A 21503-nucleotide genomic window follows, 5' to 3' on the forward strand; every position below is an offset into this window, starting at 1 on the left:
CTGTCACGTAACTGTGGACGAAGGTCAAGAAACTTCTTACGGCAATCGGCTGTGACTTTGGCCAAATCTTGCGAGAGAAATAAACGGTGATCTTCCCAAAAGAGTTGTTTTTTAGACTTGGCGGCTGATAAAACTTGCAAAAGGTCAGTATATTGCAGAAACAGCATAATAACACCACAAAGTTTATTAGACATTTTCGGGCCCAGTCTGTGTGCTCTTTGAATGTTGATGGAAGATGAAGCTGGTAGATCCAACAGTTTCGGCAGAAAGGATTGAAAAAAGGCAGTAGGATTTGATCCTTCTGTGTTTTCTGGAAGTCCATAAAGTCGAAGGTTATTCCTGCGATTGCGATTTTCCAAATCCTCTGTTTGTCTCTTAAGAAGCGATATATCTGACTCCAAAGTAGAAATCCGAGAACATGAGTCCTGAAAGGACTCCGTTGTTTGTTCCACAATAAGTACCCGAGAATCCAAAGAGGATCATTTATCATGCAAAAATTGTAGGGCCTTAGTAGTCTCTTCATTGAAGGGTTTAACAGCACGAATCTCCTCTAGAATTAAGTCCATAGAAGCATTAGTTGAGGTAGACCCGGGAGAGGGAGGGTCCTTCTTTGGACGCTTAGTAGACGTTGTTGTCGGTAGCTTGCTCATGGCATGAGTTTTAGGAATAGTGCCAGAAGAAGTGTTGGATTTCTGTGAAGGGAGGTCTTCCATGTCGTGAAGATTTGAGTCAGAACCAGAACCAATAGCACATTTAGTAGGCGTAGAGAGTTTAAGGTTTCGTAATTTCTCCATAGAACAACGTGGGGTATAGTGTAGAATGAGTCAAATTCGTAAAACACACTTGAGGAGTAGAAGTATCCAAATGTAGAAGCCTTAAACAGTGAGAGTCATTCACACCTCATATGAATTCAAAAGGAGGAATATAATTAATAAACCGCAAGGCTCAAGTCAACATTAAATTGTGTTTGAATAAAATTCACCTCACAAAGGAAAAACATTGAGTGAGATACAAAATGGCGGCTCCTGAGTAATGCTGAAATTACAGGCACGATTCAGAAAAGGGGGTGGTGATGAACAGAGTGTCTGAATTAAGCAGACCACTCTTACCCAGTCCAAAGATCAGGGCTTGATCCATCACCGTTATTTATCTCACTGCATCATCCCAGCTCAGAACCTGGCTATATGCAAATCAGTCTGTCCCTGGCCCAGTGCATCATCACCACCCCCTTTTCTGAATCGTTTTGTCCACCATAAGCGTGGAAGGGTATACTCAGATGTGAGTCCCTTGCTCATTGCACCATCAGGATTCAAGCAAGCCGGGCCGAAGACGGCTGTAATGCCAGAAACCGGTCCCCGGAAGCTTGTTTCCTTCCCAGTATAAGAATTGGCTTGGTAGTTTGGTCTGCCCTGTTCCCATGATGCACTGGGCCAGGGACAGACTAATTTGCATATAGCCAGGTTCTGAGCTGGGATGGTGCAGTGAGCTAAAAAACGGTGATGGATCAAGCCCTGATCTGTTGACTGGGTATGAGTGTTCTGTTTAATTCAGATACTCTGTCCATCACCACCCCCTTTTCTGAATCGTTTTGTCCACCATAAGCGTGGAAGGGTATACTCAGATGTGAGTCCCTTGCTCATTGCACCATCAGGATTCAAGCAAGCCGGGCCGAAGACGGCTGTAATGCCAGAAACCGGTCCCCGGAAGCTTGTTTCCTTCCCAGTATAAGAATTGGCTTGGTAGTTTGGTCTGCCCTGTTCCCATGATGTACTGGGCCAGGGACAGACTAATTTGCATATAGCCAGGTTCTGAGCTGGGATGGTGCAGTGAGCTAAAAAACGGTGATGGATCAAGCCTTGATCTGTTGACTGGGTATGAGTGTTCTGTTTAATTCAGATACTCTGTCCATCACCACCCCCTTTTCTGAATCGAAATTACAGGCACAGCTTGAAAAATCATATGGAAAAAGGGGCCAGTAGCCTTGTCACATAAATAAAGATGCAGCAAGTCTCTTGAAAAAACCTCCAGTATAATAGGCAGCAATCAAAAGAAACAGTGTTCCTACGAGGTGACAGGCATAAGCATTGCGTATAAGGCGTGGAGAGTGCGAGGAGAAAAACAAAATGGCGGCTGTGCAGGAATAAGCCGCGTCAAGTTGAATTTGAGGCTCAAAGAGCGAAAGAGGTGACAAAATAAACACTCTAGGAAGCTCACCTCCTCCTCACATAATGGAATCTGTGTCGTTAGGGCAAAACTGCGAGGTATTGCCAATCGGAGAAGTCCGCAACTGGGAGTCGGTGGCGGAGCTCCGCTTCTACGCCGCCATCTCGTGCGGCGCGCAAGCCACGCCCCCTAAACATGGAATTCCTGATCACTGTGGATGGAAGACCACCCCACTGCCATCTCTTATTTCCCAGCCAGTACCCTACCCTTGGTGGCAGCTGATAATTGGTTACTAAAGTAAGTTACCTACTGTGAGAAGTTGGCCTTTTATATGATGTCTTCAATTCTGCGGGCACCTTGTATCAGTCCAAACAATCCCTTATGGTGATGGTTGTAAGTCAACCTATAGACAAGCTATCCTAAGGGTAGCATGGACTAAGCAGCCTTAAAGGCTTAACTCAAGAGGTTGTGTTAAGCAAGCTGTTTTACCAATCACAATCCTGTAATATCAAATGAAAGTACACCACACAAGTTATATATTATAAACATATATGTATTTATTACTAGAATAATCCTCTGTACTCTTTATGAGTGCAGAGGCACAAGCGTTTAAACAAAAGCACAGTTAAACATATAGAACTTGCACAATTATGGATGAGGCACAGGGGCCACGCAAACCATATATTAAAATAGTGGTATAAGAGCCACCAATCGAATGGTGGTTAGGCCTAGGGCCTAGGGAATCGCTGGGAGCAGTCCGGACTAGCAATGCTGAAGTCGGGGAAAGCCCACGGGATTTGGGTGCAGCGCTTAAAGCGCAGGCATGCACCAATGCAAAGTCAATGGTGCGTAAAAGTTATAAAGTTACTGCAAAAGGAGACTTCCACTTAACCTAGAAGGATGAAACTTTAGACACATACACTAGAGGTGTGTACCAGTGTAGGAACACCGGTGTTGCTGAGTTACCTCACCCACAGGAAGCGGGTGCACAGGTGCGAAGTAGTGTCGGGTTTCGTCACGCAGGTTGATGGTGCCTGAAGATGAAGATGCTGCAGGCGTCGTGAAGAGAAGTGTCCGGTGTGATCCAAGGGTGGATCGAAGATATAGATGATCTGAAAGCAGAGGGGACAGAGTCTGGGTCACTCAGCAGTGACCAGGGTGGAACCAGGCAATGTCGGGCGCAATCAGGTCGATGACGGGAAGCTTGTCTCCGCTGCCTCGTGGAATCTGGGGCACCGAGGGCGTCCAGGAGTGGATCACGAGCTGTCCCACGCAGGCTCTCGCTGTCGGCGGTGTCGGCTTCCGAATTGGAGCAAACAACCCTTGGCAAGCGCAACCCACGCAGGATTCGAAGATCGCTTAATACTCGGACCAGGAGGGTCAGAGCGGGTGCTCCTTTTCAGGGGAGCGAGGGCAAGTCTGGAGCAACCAGACTCACAAGTTAGATTTCAAAGTTCTTCGGTACCGGGGCCACAAGCCCACGGGCAAGTGACCTGACCAATGCGTTGAGCCAAAAGATGCAGAAGGGCCCCACGCAGCACTCGGTGAGTGTAGAGGGGTGAGCTTCGGTGCAAGAGAGGCTCAGGGCTGGGGCTTCTCAAACCCCAATGCACAGCTTCGAGGGTCACTCGGGGGCTGCATGGTCAGCGTCTCGTGGTCTTTCCAAGATGGCGGGCCCCACGCTTCAGATCGCCTCCACGGGTCTCAGCTCTGCAGGGACTGTGGATCGGGCTGTTAGAAGGCAGGCACGCTGGGTCTTGTCGAACTCTGTCGCTCGAGTTCCAGCGGGAACTGCAACAACGCAAACGTCGAGGTGCTGGATGGTGCCTGTTTGAACAGGGTGGTCACTCCTTGACCACAAGGGAGATTCTTCAGTCTTCTACGTCAAGTAGGATGTCGAAGGGTCCAGAGTTTTGTTTCATAAGTTTCAGTCAGGATAATCTGAGTGCTTTGGCACTGCTCCCACTCTTATACTAATCTAGTGGGCTGGATATCCTGCTAGGTCCCTCCTATGGGTGGGACCCAGGAATGGGGTGGTTACACCCCTTTCCCTTTGTCCAGGGTCGCACTGGGGCTGCTGTGCCCCAGAACCGGTTTGACCGGATTATGCAAGGGGAAGCCTTGTGCGCCCCAGGCACTGTCTGGTTTCATTCAACCCACCCTGCCCCAATACACTATCTCCTGTCTGGGGAGGTGTAGCACCTCCCTGCGACAGGAAACCCTTTGTCCAGGCCTCCTCTGCCAAGTTTCGGTCAGAAGCAGGAGGTCAGACTTGTGTCGGTGGCAGCAGCATCCATTTTGTGATGCTGAGGCTCTTTTAGAAATCAACCGCGTTTTAGCAAAGTAACATGTCTTCTCCCTCTAGAAGGGTGGAATGCTATCCCCGTCGACAGGACTGTCGAGGGGATAGTATTCCAAATCGTATGACACCTTACACGACATGTTTTGATAAAGCCAAACCAAAGTTAGCACATAACCGCGATGGATTATAATGCACTTAAGAGTATATGGTATGGCAATATCCCGGAACAGCTAAGGGAGTTGGTCCCGACAGCTGCAGACAGGCTCAGCTCATGCTAGAGCACCATCTCACATAAAACCAAGCACTCTGCCTCCAGGATTGTTAAGGCCATAGGAGTGTCTTATAGGTATATATGGGTCCAGTTTTAGGTTTAGATATAGGTATACTATATCTAAGCAAGAGGTGATTACACCAACTTGCCCCAGCTGAGTGATCAGCCAGTTGTGTCAATTTAAGAACCAGCCAGGGGTGGCAAAAGTATGCTGCAGCCCCTGGTAGGCCTTGGATGCACCTGTGCCCTTGGCACCTATAGTGCACTATATAGGGGCTGACAAGGTGTCCAGTACCAATTTAGTTATGCACCTAGGGTGCATGGAGTCCATTTTAAGGAGTGAGCAGAGAGCCTGGGGCCCTGATTAGCAGGGAACCAGGCCAACTAAGTCAAAAACCGGCTAAACACAAGGCAACAAATCTGGGGTAACCATAGTCAGGGGTCCACCTTCCTACACCTACTAAAGTGGAGGTAACTTGGTTTGTGGATGAATGAGCATGATGTGGGTCCATTACCACTGCAGATTTTTTCAGCTTGGCATTGAGGGCAATATTTGTGTGTTTTGAGCTTGTGCTCTGTGAAAGACTTAAAGAATTAACCAAGCATGTGCTAGCTGTATTACTCAACTTTCATAGTGCGTCTTAGGTACACCTTATGTAAATTCACTGAAAGCTTATTCCCCTCTCCCCTTCCCCAGCCTTGCCTTACTGAAGAATTGCACAAAATATATTCGTACCAATCCTGCGAATACTTTCTTGACCTGGGCTCTGGATTTCACCGAGGTGTTTCTAGAAAACGAACTTTTTTCCACTGCTTGTAAATGCTTGTCAAGTGCTCCTAACCACTATTATTCTAATACTACATACCACTTGCTGCTCAAGCCCATCAATAGGGACCTGTAAATGCCAGCTTCTGAGTTGTGTACGCTCAGCACTGCACCTAACTCCTAGCATAAATCATGCTGTTGTAGAAGGTAAACCACCAGCATGTTAAAAAGACACACGTGCGCCAAACGGAGGCCTTGCTACTCCATTTTTCCCCTCCTAGCTTACTTCTCCTACAGCCACCAACGTTGGTAATAGAGGTGTTTTCCACTCCATTCACATTCTGTGGATCCATACAACATCAGGCACTGGGCAGAGCTGCTGCCAGCAGCTCAGGAAAGGCAGCGGCTCTGGGACCTCATGCAATATAGAGACAATCTCAGAGCCCAACATGCTCTGATCTCCAAGTTTCCTTTATTTCAAGATCACTCCAACAATTATCAGTTCCATGCATACGCAGATCATTCTACGTCGAGATGGCAACTTCAACTTTCTGCAAGAACCCTTTAAAACTGCTCACACGAGGTAGCAAGTTGGCTGAACACCAATTTGCTCCACATCAATACCTATACCACGGAGGTCCTGGTCTTCGGAAGTGCCTCTTACTATATTTGTAATCGTTAGGCACCTGTCCTACCTCAGCTATCAATGCACGAAATCTAGGAGTTATTTTTTACTCCAAATTGTCTTTCAAGCCCCACATTAAGATACTGATGACAGCCTGTTTCTTCACCATGAAGTCTTTAAAGAATATTCTTCCCACCATACCACAGATGTGTAGGCAGACGCATTTACAACTTGGTCATCAGTAACATTGACTACTGCAATGCCCTTTATGTTGGCCGTTCCTCCTACCTACTGCATATATTGCAGCTAATTCAAAACACAGCAGCTAGGTTAGTGATAGGCATTCACAAATATGCCAAAATATCATTCCATCTCAAAACCTTATACTGGTTCTCCCTCCAGAAGAGGAGCCTCTTTAAGGCCCTCGTCTTCTGCCGTAAGGTTATTTTCTCCACCCATTGTTCCAACTACATTTTTTCAGTGCTCTCCTTTTCCTCCAACCAGGTGGTTGTGCCCAAATTTTTAAATTCCAGATGCAGCGGGCATGCTTTCTCTGTTATCACAGCGCAGTCCTGGAATAATGTCTACCTGTAATTCGGGCGAAATATAACTTTTTAAAATGTTCCAAGTGCATAAAAACCTTCCTGTTTCAATAATTTCCTATGACCCCTGTGTCAGGTATACGTCTTTTTAAAATCTCTCACTTAAATCCATGACACCTACTATTAATCATGCTTTATATAAATCGAATAGAATTCCAAGTTTGACATTATAGTGCTTGCAAGCCCTTTTTGCGAGTTTGCTCAGCATACTCCTAAAAGGGTCTTAAATTTTGCCACTCTATTCTTATTGATGGTCCTTAAAATAAGTTGTAAAAGGAGCCTGGTTGTTTAAGCTCCTTGATTGTGGAATAGGCTTATTCTGGAAATTTGATCTCTATTGTCCTTGATCCAGTGTAGAAAATCTGTTAAAAGATTTCTGTTCACATAATTTTTAATATTTGGCTGATTTGTAGTGATCAATTGGTGGTTGGTTATTTATGTGGTGAGTCCTGAATGATGATTTGGTTTTGTATATGTGCTTAATAAATAACATTGTTTGTGATACTTATTCGCCCAAAGCTTGAGAGGTTGTTTGTTTCTTTGCTCCCTTTATTTTACTTGTTTGCAAATCCATACCAACGCTGCAAATAAGAAATTCTCTCCTATTTTCTAAGCCCACTGACTTGTGTATCTTTATCTTTTCATCCAACTCCATCTTGATCATAAACGAGGTGCATGGGAACTGTTATTGCACTATGTGCTGAAAATTCAATGTGTTGTCCTACCACAGTATATCTGTAGGTACCAGTTAGTTGGTGATCAACCATAAACTCCAATCAGTATTAATCGATGACCCTAAAATTCACTTTACCTTATTTCCTGCATTAGTCCAAGGATCTGTCACCCAACTTACTTAAAAAGGTCAATGTTACTATAGGAAGTTTGATGATATTACATGCTTCTGTTTTGCTAAATTGCATTTTTCTTTGACAAAAATAACCATTTTCACTCAATTACCTTAGAATTCGATGAGAGCTACAGTGGAGCTGCACGAAGGTCGAAAAGAGGGCTATCCTTCGATTAAAGCCTTAGTCACATTGGGCAACGAGGATTTGTCTATAAAGGTACATTTACAAGTAAAAAGCCATTTTTTTAATTCACATGATTTTATTTGCATTTAAGAGAAAGAAAATGCAGTATTTAAATAGGCACAATGTGGTGACAAATATGGAACTGATGAAAGCAACCCAAGATATTGTGTTGCATGCAATAGAATTCTCTGTAGTTAAAAGGTCCTAGATTTTTCCATGTCGACCAGGAAGGAATTTGCTCTGTTCAACTCATACTATTGGTAGTCATATTTCTAGAGAGGTTTCTTTAGATAAACCCTTCTGAACCGGCCCATATATGTTCCTAATCTGCTTTGCAAATCATACTTTGTAGATCTTTGAGCCATGATCCTTGGTAGGATTATGTCTTCGTTACTCTTCCGGTGTGTATGATTCTATAGAGTTTTAGTTTATCTTTCAAAACCTGTGATCAATCCAGTGGCCCCACATCTAACTTTTAAATTCATGGCTAAGTGACCAATTTGAGTCTAGTAAAATCTCTCGTTTACATTACTGAAAGATGTTATGTTCTCCTTTTTAAACAGTTCTCTATTTTTTCCAAGGCCTGAATTCATTGTCTGTCATTTCGTTTTTATTTATATATTCTTTTAAAAATTTTATTAAACAAAACTTAACACATTTGTTTGCACAGATGTTCCTAGAAAGTCAACATGAGGGTTCGGGGTTCGTTCACATTCAGTACAATTATTCCATTGCAGTATAGCACTAATGAATTCAACCTCACTGACATTCCATTCCGTTTATAAATTCTCGTAGCACAACCCCTCCCAGCATATCGTCTATGGTCGTAGTTTCCTCAAAGACCTCTATACTTCACTCACCGACTCCATATCTTTCCCACTTCCATGAGCACCCTGACTTTGAAACACCACCTTTTCAGCTGTGCAGCATTAACGGAGGCCTGCCTTCCCAGTCCCCAGAGTTGGTACCATCCCAACCCCCTTGCTATGTTTCTTTTCGCCACTACATCTGCAACGAGGAGCCAGATCTTTGTTTATTTCGGCCATGGTTTTATGCCTGATACACACAGTAAATGCCATCTAGCCTTTAGAGTAACCTCGTGATCCACAATCTCAGACATGACCAGTGCTATCTCTTTCCAATATTGCTGAATTTGGAGGCAGGTCCATAGCGTGTGGAAGGTGCCCACCTCTTGACAGCCCCTCGCGCATTGATCTGTATCACTGCGGCCCATATGGTGCAATACTACCCTAGAGGTGTATGATCTGTGTAATACACAGAGTTGAATGATTCAGAAACGCGCCCTTACGGCCACCTCCCTGGGACTCTGCATTGCCTCCGTCCAATCGTCATCCTCTAATATACCCAGTTCGGAGAGCTGGAGTATTGTTCGTTATCTTCCTGTATATCAGGGAGGTGGCCTTTTCCAGCATTGGATCTAACAATACCGTATCCTCTAGTGGTGTAAACTCTGGTATTTGCTCGCCATCAATGAGTGTTTCAGTTGCAAGTGACAAAACTGCTCCCAGTCAGGCATCTGATAGTCTGCCTTTAGTGCTTTGAAATCAATAAGTGTTTGTCCCCTCCAGACATCTTCTAGGTAGTCAATCCCTTAAAGTCCCCATTTCCGGAAGCCTTTCAATTCACCAACTTCCCATAGGATGTGGCAGGGTACCCCTTCCTTCCCATCAAGTGGCGATCTACTATGAAGGCAGGTTCCGCTCCTCCCAAAAACACCCAGTCTTTCATTGTGACTAGCAGTACATCCCAGTAGTATTTTCTGATATCGGGAATAGCCATTCCCCCCTCAAAGACTTCCCTCTGTAGCTTGTGTAGCACTATCCTAGAACTTCCCACGTCACATAAGAGCTGTTGTAATTCGCTGTTGACTTTCTGAAAAAAGTCTGATGGTACTCTACAGGGCATGTTCTGAAGGACATATAATAAACTGGCCAGTGCCATCATTTTAAACAGGGCATCTCTTCCCATTAATGACAATGGCAATTGTCTCCAATGTATCACATCTGCTACGCAGCCTAGTCAGTTGCAGGAATAAGTTTTCTTTGAGGAACTCATTGTCTGTCTTTGATATCATTATTCCCAAGTACTTGAACTTCTTTTTTAAATCAATAGGGCTCGTCCACTCGGCGCCAGGGTTGGGACGGCCCTGGCCAACACAAAGAGAAGGGACTTGTCCAAATGTATCTCATAGCCTCAATAGCTGCCAAATAGCTGGAATATGTGAAGTATCCGACCAATTGTGAACCAGGGGTTCATGACTTATAGCATTATATCAATGATATATAACAAGATCTTCTCTTCCTAGCCACCCCAGTTATTCCCTTTATCAACAGGTCGCACCTTACCCATGCAGGCAGGGTCTCCACCGCCAGGGCAAAGATCATAGGACAGAGTGGGTATCCCTGCCTCGTAAATTTATGTAGAGCAATGGGCAGTGACACTGTCCTGTTCACTCGCACCCTGACCATCAGGTTCCTATACAGGAGCAGAACTCCGGCGCAGAACTTGGGAATTGTTAGAAATGGGGATCTCTGGTTGGCTAAGGCTTGCGCCAAAGTCAGGCAGCGACCACCACTCTAGTCAGGGAAAGGGAGTTACACACCAAAGATAACCCCTGTTCACCCCCTTTGGTAGCTTGGCACGAGCAGTCAGTCTTATCCCGGTGGCGATGTGTAAAGCATTTGCGCAACAACACACAGCAACAACATACTAGGTACACCACAAAAGGAACTCCACACAAGGGTATATATAAAAATAGCCTTTCTATTATCACAAAATACATTAAAGGATAATCACACAATATACACTGTGCCAACTGGCACTGGGCAATATTTGCAGTGGATTATTTACACATGACAGGGCCACGTGGGCCACTGTCAGAATCATCACTTGGTAAAAAAGTAAAAGTAAGAACATATCATAAACGTAGACCACAACTAGTAATTACTGGCAGACACTATACTCAGCATCATCCTGTAACATGAATTATATTATACACAGTATCACATCAGGTGAGAAATATATTCTGTGCCAACCTCATAAGCCTAAACATGGTAGACCATAATCTCCTAAACATAAATTGCATTAGGAAATAAACGTACTAACATTAAACGCAGTAAGGAATAAATCATACCTAAACCACAGTAGAGAATTACTCAAACATAACACAGTAGGTAAAAACCTCATAATCATAAAGTCACATCTAGAAGCATAAATCAGGGTGCATAAAACATACTATATAAATTACATGTCCTAGCACCTATATAAATCACACTAGGGCCTGGCGCCCTACAAACCTAATAGTCCCCCAGTCCATCTGGCCATCTCTAAGGGGCTCAAATGCCCTTTGTCCAAAAGTCAGGGAGCGCTGCCTATGCAGCAGGAGTCTGGGGTGCGCAATCTGCGCAGGCCTAAATGTAGCAGCTGGCACTAAGTGCTGCGCAGCTGTTAAGACAAGGGAGGGGGGGGCAAAGGAGTGGCTCTCACTCCTAACTTCAGCATGTCCCCTAAAGAAAAGAATAACCTAAACGTTGCAGCTGCCCACTACTTGCTGGGCAGCCGGGAATATATATATTCACTGGGGTGAATGTATGACATTGCTCTGCATTCTGTCCATCAACTGTGGTTTTTGCATTTGTCACCCCGAGTGGAATGGGTATGCTCAGACGTGAGTCCCATGCTCTCCACACCACTGGATTCAAGCAAGCCGGGCTGAAGACGGCTGGAATGCCAGAAACCAGTCCTCGGAAGCTTGTTTCCGGTCCAGGGAAGGCATGGCTTGGCAGTTCGGGCTGGACTGTTCCCATGAGGCACAGGGTCAGACTGATTTGCATATGGCCATGTCTGAACTGGGGTGGTGTGAAGTGCAAAAAAACGATGGATTTAGGCCCAGATCTCTGTACTGGGGTGAATGTATGACATTGTTCTGCATTCTGTCCATCAACTGTGGTTTTTGCATTTGTCACTCCGAGTGGGATGGGTATGCTCAGACGTGAGTAGCATACTCTCCACACCACTGGATTCAAGCAAGCCGGGCTGAAGACGGCTGGAATGCCAGAAACCGGTCCTCTGAAGCTTGTTTCCGGTCCAGGGAAGGCATGGCTTGGCAGTTCGGGCTGGACTGTTCCCATGAGGCACAGGATCAGACTGATTTGCATATGGCCATGTCTGAACTGGGGTGGTGTGGAGTGCAAAAAAACGATGGATTTAGGCCCAGATCTCTGTACTGGGGTGAATGTATGACATTGTTCTGCATTCTGTCCATCAACTGTGGTTTTTGCATTTGTCACCCCGAGTGGGATGGGTATGCTCAGACGTGAGTCCCATGCTCTCCACACCACTGGATTCAAGCAAGCCGGGCTGAAGACGGCTGGAATGCCAGAAACCGGTCCTCGGAAGCTTGTTTCCGGTCCAGGGAAGGCATGGCTTGGCAGTTCGGGCTGGATTGTTCCCATGAGGCACAGGGTCAGACTGATTTGCATATGGCCATGTCTGAACTGGGGTGGTGTGGAGTGCAAAAAAACGATGGATTTAGGCCCAGATCTCTGTACTGGGGTGAATGTATGACATTGTTCTGCATTCTGTCCATCAACTGTGGTTTTTGCATTTGTCACCCCGAGTGGAATGGGTATGCTCTGTACTGGGGTGAATGTATGACATTGTTCTGCATTCTGTCCATCAACTGTGGTTTTTGCATTTGTCACTTCGAGTGGGATGGGTATGCTCAGACGTGAGTCCCATACTCTCCACACCACTGGATTCAAGCAAGCCGGGCTGAAGACGGCTGGAATGCCAGAAACCGGTCCTCAGAAGCTTGTTTCCGGTCCAGGGAAGGCATGGCTTGGCAGTTCGGGCTGGACTGTTCTCATGAGGCACAGGGTCAGACTGATTTGCATATGGCCATGTCTGAACTGGGGTGGTGTGGAGTGCAAAAAAACGATGGATTTAGGCCCAGATCTCTGTACTGGGGTGAATGTATGACATTGTTCTGCATTCTGTCCATCAACTGTGTTTTTTGCAGGGAATATAAAAATGAGGCATGGGCTCTCAATGGCCCTTAAAGCAAGTGTGCCCCCTTTGTTGGAGCCACTCTGGGCTCTAAAAGTAATTAATGCAAAGCGTTAGAGCCACACGGGGCTTTATAAATAAATAATGCAAACGTTGGAGCCACACGGGGCTCTAGAACATTTCTGCCACGTCGTTGGAGCCACCTAGGCTCTGTAAGTAAAACATGCCAAACGTTGGAGCCACATAAGCTCTAAAAACAATGATGCCACTGTTGGAGCCATGCACGGGCTCTAAGAATAAACATGTCCCCAAAAACGTGGCAGCTGCCCTCTATCAAGCGGGGCAGCTGTGGATGAAGGTCAGGCCCGGCACTACGGTGCCCTCTGGCCCCCACGGGTCTTGTAAATAACTTTGTCCCAAGTTGGAGCAGCCCTTTTACAGACTGGGGCGCTCGAGACATGTCCGAAACTGTGCCTCGATCAGGCACTACCAATTACACACACAGCCACTTCAACTCACCGGGCTGCTCTCTATCTGGCGAGGGCTCCTCCTTGCGGCGGCCGCCTGCAAACTTCACCCGGGCCCTCTTGTGGGACCCAGGGCTTTTCTCCACTCCGGCCGCCACCGCAGGGCTCTCCCTCCAGCATGGGAGCCCCGCGTCAGCACGTCACGCTGGCTTCTTTTCCTGCCGGATCGCAGGCTCCGCCCACGCCCCGAGCAAGGGCGCCTGACTTCCGGTTTTGCGGCAAGGGCCGCGGCGGTGATTTTTCTGGCAGTAGAACGCGGGGTGGGCCCCCGCAGTTTAAAAATAAATATAAAGCGGCCATGTGGGGTGTGCACCCACCTAATTAAAAGTATAAAGCTGGGTGGGCTCCCGCTATGGGTCAATAATAAAAAAAAAGGCAAAGATGCGGGTGGGCACCAGCTTTGGCCGGCATCATGGGGGAATCCCTACGCTGGGGATTCGCCCTCAGAGGGCTGCAGCGCTGCGCTGCGAAGCCCACGCTCCCCTGCAGCAAAAAAGAGCCAGGTGCTCGTAATAATAAAGCAAAGTCCTCACAGGGCGCAGGAGCAGCCTAAAGTCCTTAAGGCTAGCAAAATGAAGCATAAAGGTCCCAGGAGTCTTACAGGCATCAAGGGCAAGGCAGGACCCATGGAGGCAAGCCCTCATGGCATCCCCCCCCCCCCCCCCCCCTCCCCTGGGACACAGCAGCAGCACTCCCCTGGCAGATTCGAGTCCAAGAACAAGAACATCTTCACGGAGTCACATCCCCTATGTTTATACAATATTTCCTTTGTCTAAAAGGTGCAGGGTTTGGGGGAACCAAATACAACTGGTTCTGGGGAGCTTTGGAGCACTTTGTTTTGCTCAGCTCAGCTCCTCTCTTCTTTTCACAGGACAGGCCAGGGACATCAGACGCACCACAGGAGGTGGAGCCAGCATTGTACAATTCGGCTGGCAGGCTGTTGAGCCGGCCGCTTTGCCTGGCTGTTGATCTCTGATGGCATGGCCTATGTCTTCGGCAGTGGGATCCTTATCTAGCTCTTCATAAACCTCTAGTGATAGCACGGGGTGACGAGCATCTCAGAGGAGTTCAGCACAATCTGACCCTGTTCTGCTTGAGTCTGACATTTGCAGTGTCTCATAATGATCAGCAAATGTTGCTGCAGTCTCCTGTCCTGTTCTATGAGGCTCCCCTTGAGGAGTATGAATCTCTAACATCCAGTTTCTTTGTTTGTCTCTCTTCTCTAACCAGGCCTTATCCCCAACCTCTCTGAGTCGAGCTGGCCTGCGCCCTGGCTTTATTTTCCGTAGTGTCTCTCATTTCCTGTTGTTTCATCTGGATTTGATGTTTGACATGTATGTACGGTGCCCTGGTGTCCTTAGTCGTTGTTTCAAGCCTAGTAATTTCCTTCTTTGCTTCATGTTGGAGTCTCTGTTCTTCTTTCCCCTGCTTTAGCCTGTGCATAGCTTTGTATCACTGTTTTGTGCCCTTCCCACAACACACATGCAGAGTCTACCGTTCCTACATTTTCTTGGTTGCCAGTTCTTCTCTTAATTTGACAGTGACCTGTTTGTCCTTAAAGATCCATGGGTCAAGTCGGGGTGGTAGTGTATCATCTCTAGATGGTCCCAGCAGTCACACCTCTACAGGCAAGTGGTCTCATATGCCTCGTGCCCTGTGGATCGCCTCCCCTGAACCAACTTGTATCCTTGGAATGTGTCAGTAGGTAGTCCAATCGGGAGCCCCCTTGTGAGGCACCAAATAGAATGTATATTGCTTGATCTTAGGGTTATGCTAGCGCTAGAGGTCCACTAGCCCGAGGGCTTTTGCGAATGCTCGCAGAGGTTACGTACCCATTCCCCCTTTCTGAGTTCGACACTCGGTCCCATTCTGGGTCCAACGTGGCGTTCCTGTCCCCATCCAATACCAGGACACCCAGTGGAAGTTCCAATAGAAGTTTACTGAGCACAGGTAGGGTGTCGGCATGTAGTTTTGGTGGTGCTTAAACTGAGCATATGTTGATGACCTTGCCCTCCCATATCCCTGTCAGCGCTACATATCTTCCCATCCGATCGTGCCAAATTTTGCCAGGGATGTCGTCCTGGCTAGTATCACTACCCCTTGTGGTCCCCACACAAACGTTGCATTTGCAAGTAGTTTGTATCTATATCTGTCAATGGCTTTATAATTGTTACCCATCTGAAAGAAACAGTTAGTTATAGATTCCTTACCTCAGAATTACCCCCAGGAGTCAGACTGGATCCAGAAAGTTTTTCATCAGAAGTACCACTGCGTGTCAAAAGGTGGCACCACGTCCGTCGTTGGCATCGTGGTCGCCAAGATTACGTTGCGGTAGCTACTTAACGCCGCCCTCGCACACTGACGTCAGTTCTTCCTTTTTTTGCGCCAGCCAGCACAGATCCCCAGAGAGACGTACTTCCAGACATTTTTTGACTGAACTTTTTGAGCGACTTTTGTTGATGTCTTTTTGAGTCCTACCGACTCCTTGTGCACATAGGGATGCCCAGCTTCAAGGCTTGTGGTTCCTGTACACCGCATGTGCCTCTTTTGCCTGGAGCGCGACCACGACCCCAAGTCGTGCTCTGACTGCTGGACTATGGCTCCGAATTCTTTGCGGGAGCAGTCCTAAAAGCTTCTTGAACGCCGGCAGTCGGCTTTGCGCTGTTCGAGGTCCCGGTCGCGAGGTAGGTCGAGGGAATGGTCACGGAGCAATCACCATTCAGCATTCAAATCTTCGCACTCAGGGTCAGGTAAATTGAAGCACAAGAAGAAGTCGAAGAAGCATCGGCGCTCTTCAACTTCTCCCCCTTGGTCGGCTGACGTGACGAGGGATGTGGGCGGTGCCCTCCCCCAGCTCCGCATGCGGAGCCTGAAGGGTCGACTCCCAAGTTTCCCTCCCTTCCCGGGACCCGGAGCGACCCCTGCCCAGCTTTGTCAATTTTACAAGGCGATGCATGCCATCTTTGGGCTGCCCGACTCCGCTGGCGCGCCTTTGGTCCCGCGGACTCAGTTGGGGTACTAGGCCTTCCCTGGCGGCGGTTCCGGCCCTGGCGCCACAGGGGCCCCATGGATCCAGGCCTGGATCCGGATCAGCGCCGATTGACCTTACTACGCCTTCCCCGGCACTGTTTCTTCGGCACCGCACTCGACGCCATTTGTGCCCTCAGCCGGCGTCGACTCCGGCCTCCATCTTGATGTGGACACGGAGCTGTACCGGCTTCGCGCGTCGCCCAATCCGCCGCCGAGTGGTCTTGGTGCCCCTGTCCACTCCTGGTCTCCCTTTCAGGCCAGATTGGCGCCCAGAGGACGAGGAGGAGGACTGGAAGGGGTCAGGTGACCCTCTTACCGACCAGTTGGAATATGATCCAGACTGGAGAGAGGACCTGGGGATGCCAGTGGTCTCAATACCTCCTCAGACCATGGCATGCTGTCTCTTCCTACCGTGGCTACGGAGGAGGGAGCTTCCTATGCAGTGGTGTTGGGTAGGGTGGCCGAGGCTCTCCACGTCGAGCTCCCTACGGTGGCAGTCATGACTAACCTTCTGACAGTGGTGCTTCAACCGCAAAAGAACTCTTCAGAGCCCCTGCTGCCATTCAATGAAGCCCTAAATGACATACTTTTGGGTACCTGGTCCAGGCCCAACATGGGGCTCCAGTGGATAGGATGATTGCCCGACGCCACCACCCGGCTCTGGGCGACCCCACTTTCCTCTCCCAACACCCCACTCCTGAAAGCTTGGTGGTCCAAGCCTCTACGTCCAAGAGTGCATTACCTAACCCACCTCCAGATAAGTAATCCAAGAAGCTGGATTATCTTGGGAAGATTTTTTTTTTCTGCCAGCTTGGGACTGTGGTCGGTAAACACTACATGTCAATTGGGCCGCTATTCCCACTCTGTGTGGGACACGGTTGCGCAAGTGCTGCCTCAGTGTCTGGAGGAAGCCTGGACTGTACTCTCCCAGGCTGTTGCCGCAGGAAGAGACGCAGCAAAGTTTACCATCCGCTGTGGGCTGGATACCGCTGTCTCTTTAGACAGAATGATTTCCACATCAGTAGCCCTTCGACGCTACGCCTGGATGAGATTTGGCTGTTCTGGGGATGTCCAGTGCACCCTTATGGACATGCCTTTTGATGGCCGTCGCCTTTTTGCCGACAAATAGACAACACTGTAGAGAGTTTCAAGGACTCACGGGCTACGCCTAAGTCCTTGGGTCTCTCCATCCGCCCCAGAGCAGTCTGCTTTTCTCCCCTTTTGTGGCTACGGAAGGGGTGCTCCACTATGTCCTGCTCAGAGCCACAGGCCGACGCAACCTGCACAACATTTGCGCAACCGGGGACGTGGTGAGCCACCGCCGTGTTTCTGGGGACCAGCGAGCGGGCCAGTCCCCCTCTGCTTCAGCCTCCAAACCTTCCTAGTCCAACTTTTCAGGCCCATCAATCGCCAGTGGGGCAGGATCCGCCATCACCTCACCCACTGGTGCACCATCACGTTGGACAGGTGGGTTTTGCAGATAGTCCAAAGGGGCTACTCCCTCCCCTTCGAGGCTACCACCCCAGCCGTGCCACCTCAGTATCATTGCATGTTGGAGGATCATCTGGGCCTTCTCCAACAGGAAGTTATGGCTCTCTTAGCAAAGGGAGCCATCAAGCCCGTTCCTGCCCCATAAGTAGGTCGTGGTTGCTATTCCCACTACTTTCTGGTACCCAAGAAGTACAAGGGCCTGCGTCCTATCTTGGACCTCAGGAACGTCAACTGCTTCCTCTGGAAGGAGACGTTCAAAATGTTGACGCTCGCTCAGGTCTTGTCTGCCCTCGACCCTGGAGACTGGATGGTAGCGTTGGACTTGCAGAATGCCTATTTTCACATCCCCGTCCTGCCGGCCCAACAGCGCTACTTGCGGTTCACGGTAGGCCACTTGCATTTTCAGTTTACCGTGCTCCCCTCCGGTCTTACCAGCGCGCCTCGGGTGTTCATGATAAGGTGATGGCGGTGGTTGCAGCTCGTCTGCACAGATCAGGGGTCCCAGTCTTCCCCTATCTCGACGACTGGTTGTTGAAGGCGGGCTCGCCCCAGGCATTTGTCTCCCACCTCGAGACTACGTCACACCTGATTCCCTCTCAGAAGCTCCTCTTTATCGGAGCGTTTCTGGACACGACGAGGTTTCAGGTCTATCCTTCCGAGCTGCGAGTCTGGGATATTCGGGCTATGATTCCGATCTTTCAGCCCTTATCCCGTGTTTCGGTCAGAATGACCGTCCGGCTACTGGGCCTGATGGCCTTCTGCATATTGCTGAAGGATCATGCCAGGTGGCGTAAGCGGGTTTTGCAGTGGGACCTGAAGTTCCAGTGGGCGCAACATCAGGGGATTCTGTCCAGATCTCGGATGGCAATGCACAGCAATTGCAGTTGTGACTCACAAACCAGCATTGGGTCAACGGCAGATCCTTCTCCCTTTCTCATCCAGAGTTCACAGTGGTGACGGATGCATTACTGTTCGGATGAAGCGGCCACATAGGGGAAGACGGAGATCAGAGGCCTCTGGTGTCCGGCGGAGTCCGGGCTCCACATCAACCATCTAGAGCTACGTGCGATCCGTCTTGCACTAAAAGCATTCCTTCCCTCTGTCCGGGGAAGAGTAGTACAGGTGTTCACGGACAACATCACTACCATGTGGTACTGCAACAAAGAAGGCAGGGTAGGGTTGTGGTCCCTATGTCAAGAGGCCCTCTGCCTCTGGACATGGCAGGAACATCAGGGCATATCTCTGGTGGTTCAACACCTGGTAGGTTCACTGAATTCCAGGGTCGACGAACTCAGCCACAGGTGCATGATGGATCACAAATGACGTCTTCACTCGGAGGTGGTGTAAGGTGGGGAGAGCCTTGGTTAGATCTATTCGCCATCATAGAGAACACGCAATGTTAGCAATTTTGGCACGTTGGAATTTCCAAGGCGGCACTCGCTAGGCGACGCTTTTCGTCACAAGTAAAGTTGCAGTTTGTTGTATGCCTTTCCGCCTATACCACTTCTGCCCAGAGTGCTGAACAACAGGCGCGACCGGGTCCAAGTCATTCTTGTCACCCCGGATTGGGTACGAAAAGTCTGGTATCCCGAGCTGCTCAACATGGCCATCGATCCCCTGACCCGTCTGCCTCTTCGGGAGGATCTTCTGTTGCAGCAACAGAGAACGGTCCTCCACCCGAACCTGTCCAGGCGCCACCTCCTTGCGTGGAGATTGAGCGGCGGCAGTTGACGTCATTCGACCTGCCTCCTGAAGTCTGCGATGTAATTTTGGCAGCCAGACGTCCCTCCACTAAGACGGTATACCCCTGCTGGTGGAACAAATTTGGAGCATGGTGCACAGCAAAGGCTATGGATCCCCTCTCTACCCCTCTTTCTGAGGTTCTTCTGTTCCTTCTTTCTTTGGCCCAGCAGGGCTGTGCTCTGGGCACGATCAAGGGATATCCCTTGGCCATCTCTCCCTTCCTTCGTCTTCCAGATCAGCTTTCCCTTTTCAAGTCCCCGGTTGTAAATCGTTTCTTGAAAGGCATAACTCATCTCTTTCCTCCTATTCCTTTCATTATGCCTCAGTGGGACGTGAACCTGGTTTTAACTTATTTAATGTGAGCTCCAGTTGAGCTGCTTCACAACTGTCCTTTGAGGCTCTTGACTCTCAAAACCGCGTTCCTGGTGGCCATCACCTCTGCCAGACGAGTGAGTGAGCTCTAGGCGCTTTCTTCTAAGCTTTCTTTTCTCTCTGTGCATCCGGACAAAGTTGCCTCAGGACTCGTCCATCCTTCCTGCCCAAGGTTGTCACTGCCGTCCACATTGGGGAGACCATCACTTTCCCCACCTTCTTTCCGCCTCCTTCGAAAGAGGAAGAAAGGTTCCACTGTCTTGACCCAAAACGGGCACTTTCCTTTTATTTGGATCGCACCAAACAGTTCCGGGTGGACGACCAGCTCTTTGTTGGGTACGTGGTCGCCAAGAAAGGTCGAGCCGTACACAAGCAGACTATCTCCCAATGGGTCATCTTGTGTATCAAAGCCTGTTATTCTCTGGCAAAGAAGGAGCCTCCAGTGGGGCTGCGTGCCCATTCCACCAGGACGACGGCAGCAACTACTGCTTTGGGACGTGGAGTTCCTCTGAATGACATTTGTTAGGCAGCTATGTTGGCTTCGTTGCACACCTTTACCAAACACTACTGCCTTGACAGTCAAGTCCGGAGAGATGGCTTCTTTGGCTGTTCTGTTCTCCAGGACTTTCTGGTGTGATCTTGGTTCCCAGATCCACCACTGGGGTTGGTATTGCTGGGGCATTATTCTAAGGTAAGGAATCTATAACTAACGTGTTTCTGTCAGACTAACAAGTTACTTACCTTTGGTAACAATATATCTGTAAGAAACATTAGTTAGTTATAGATTCCTTACTGCCCCACCCATTCTCCCTGTAATGCGAGCTGATTTCTAGGGTTAAGGATATCCTTTCAGGGCCCTAGTTTTGTGCACCAGTGGTCAGTGTCTTGCATGACTCTGCGTTTCTGGCACGGAAAGTCATGTACAGGACTGACATCAGCGCGCGAAGGCAGCAGCTAAGTAGCTACCACGACGTCATCCCGGCGACCACGACGCCAACGACAGACGCGGAGCCGACCGACGCCACCTTCCAACGCGCAGAGGTACTGCTGACGGAAAAAACGTTCCCGATCCAGTCTGATGCCTGGGGGAATTCTAAGGTAAGGAATCTATAACTAACTAATGTTTCTTACAGATATATTGTTACCGAAAGTAAGTAACTTGTTCTTCTGGTAAAAAATTCTGAAAGGTGGGTATGAAGTGATTGTTCCTCCTCCTCTCACCATGTCCCAGGCAAGAAGGAGTACTTTTGTAATGACTGGTAGTATTTAAAATTTGGTCTGCACAGTCTTGGTTGCTAACACACATCCCATAGTGTGCTACCAGCAATTGAATGTTGATTATATTACCAGTGTTTGCCCTTTTTAGTTGTGTCCCATTCATATTCCTAATCTGTGTCCGGGTCCTGCATCGCTATGCCTCAAATGTTTTAGTAAGATTGATAAGTTAAGCTGTTTGCCTGGTCCCTTCCAAATCCACAGGGGTCTGCCGATATCATCCTGTAATTTTTTAAGGAACTCCCATAAGACCACCTCCATTGTAGCCTGGAAGATT

General features: G+C 48.5%; 1 protein-coding gene across 1 annotated transcript in view; it reads left to right on the forward strand.

The window, feature by feature from the left end:
- Window positions 1-21503, forward strand: part of PDK3 (pyruvate dehydrogenase kinase 3) — a 1449910-nt gene that overhangs the window by 1034872 nt on the left and 393535 nt on the right. The window contains exon 8 of the mRNA XM_086934512.1: window positions 7692-7793. Within this exon, the coding sequence (XP_086790638.1) occupies window positions 7692-7793 (102 nt within the window). The remainder of the gene's footprint in view (window positions 1-7691; window positions 7794-21503) is intronic.

This window comes from Lissotriton vulgaris, chromosome 8, assembly GCF_964263255.1.
Source record: "Lissotriton vulgaris chromosome 8, aLisVul1.2, whole genome shotgun sequence".
Classification (NCBI taxonomy): Eukaryota; Metazoa; Chordata; class Amphibia; order Caudata; family Salamandridae; genus Lissotriton; species Lissotriton vulgaris.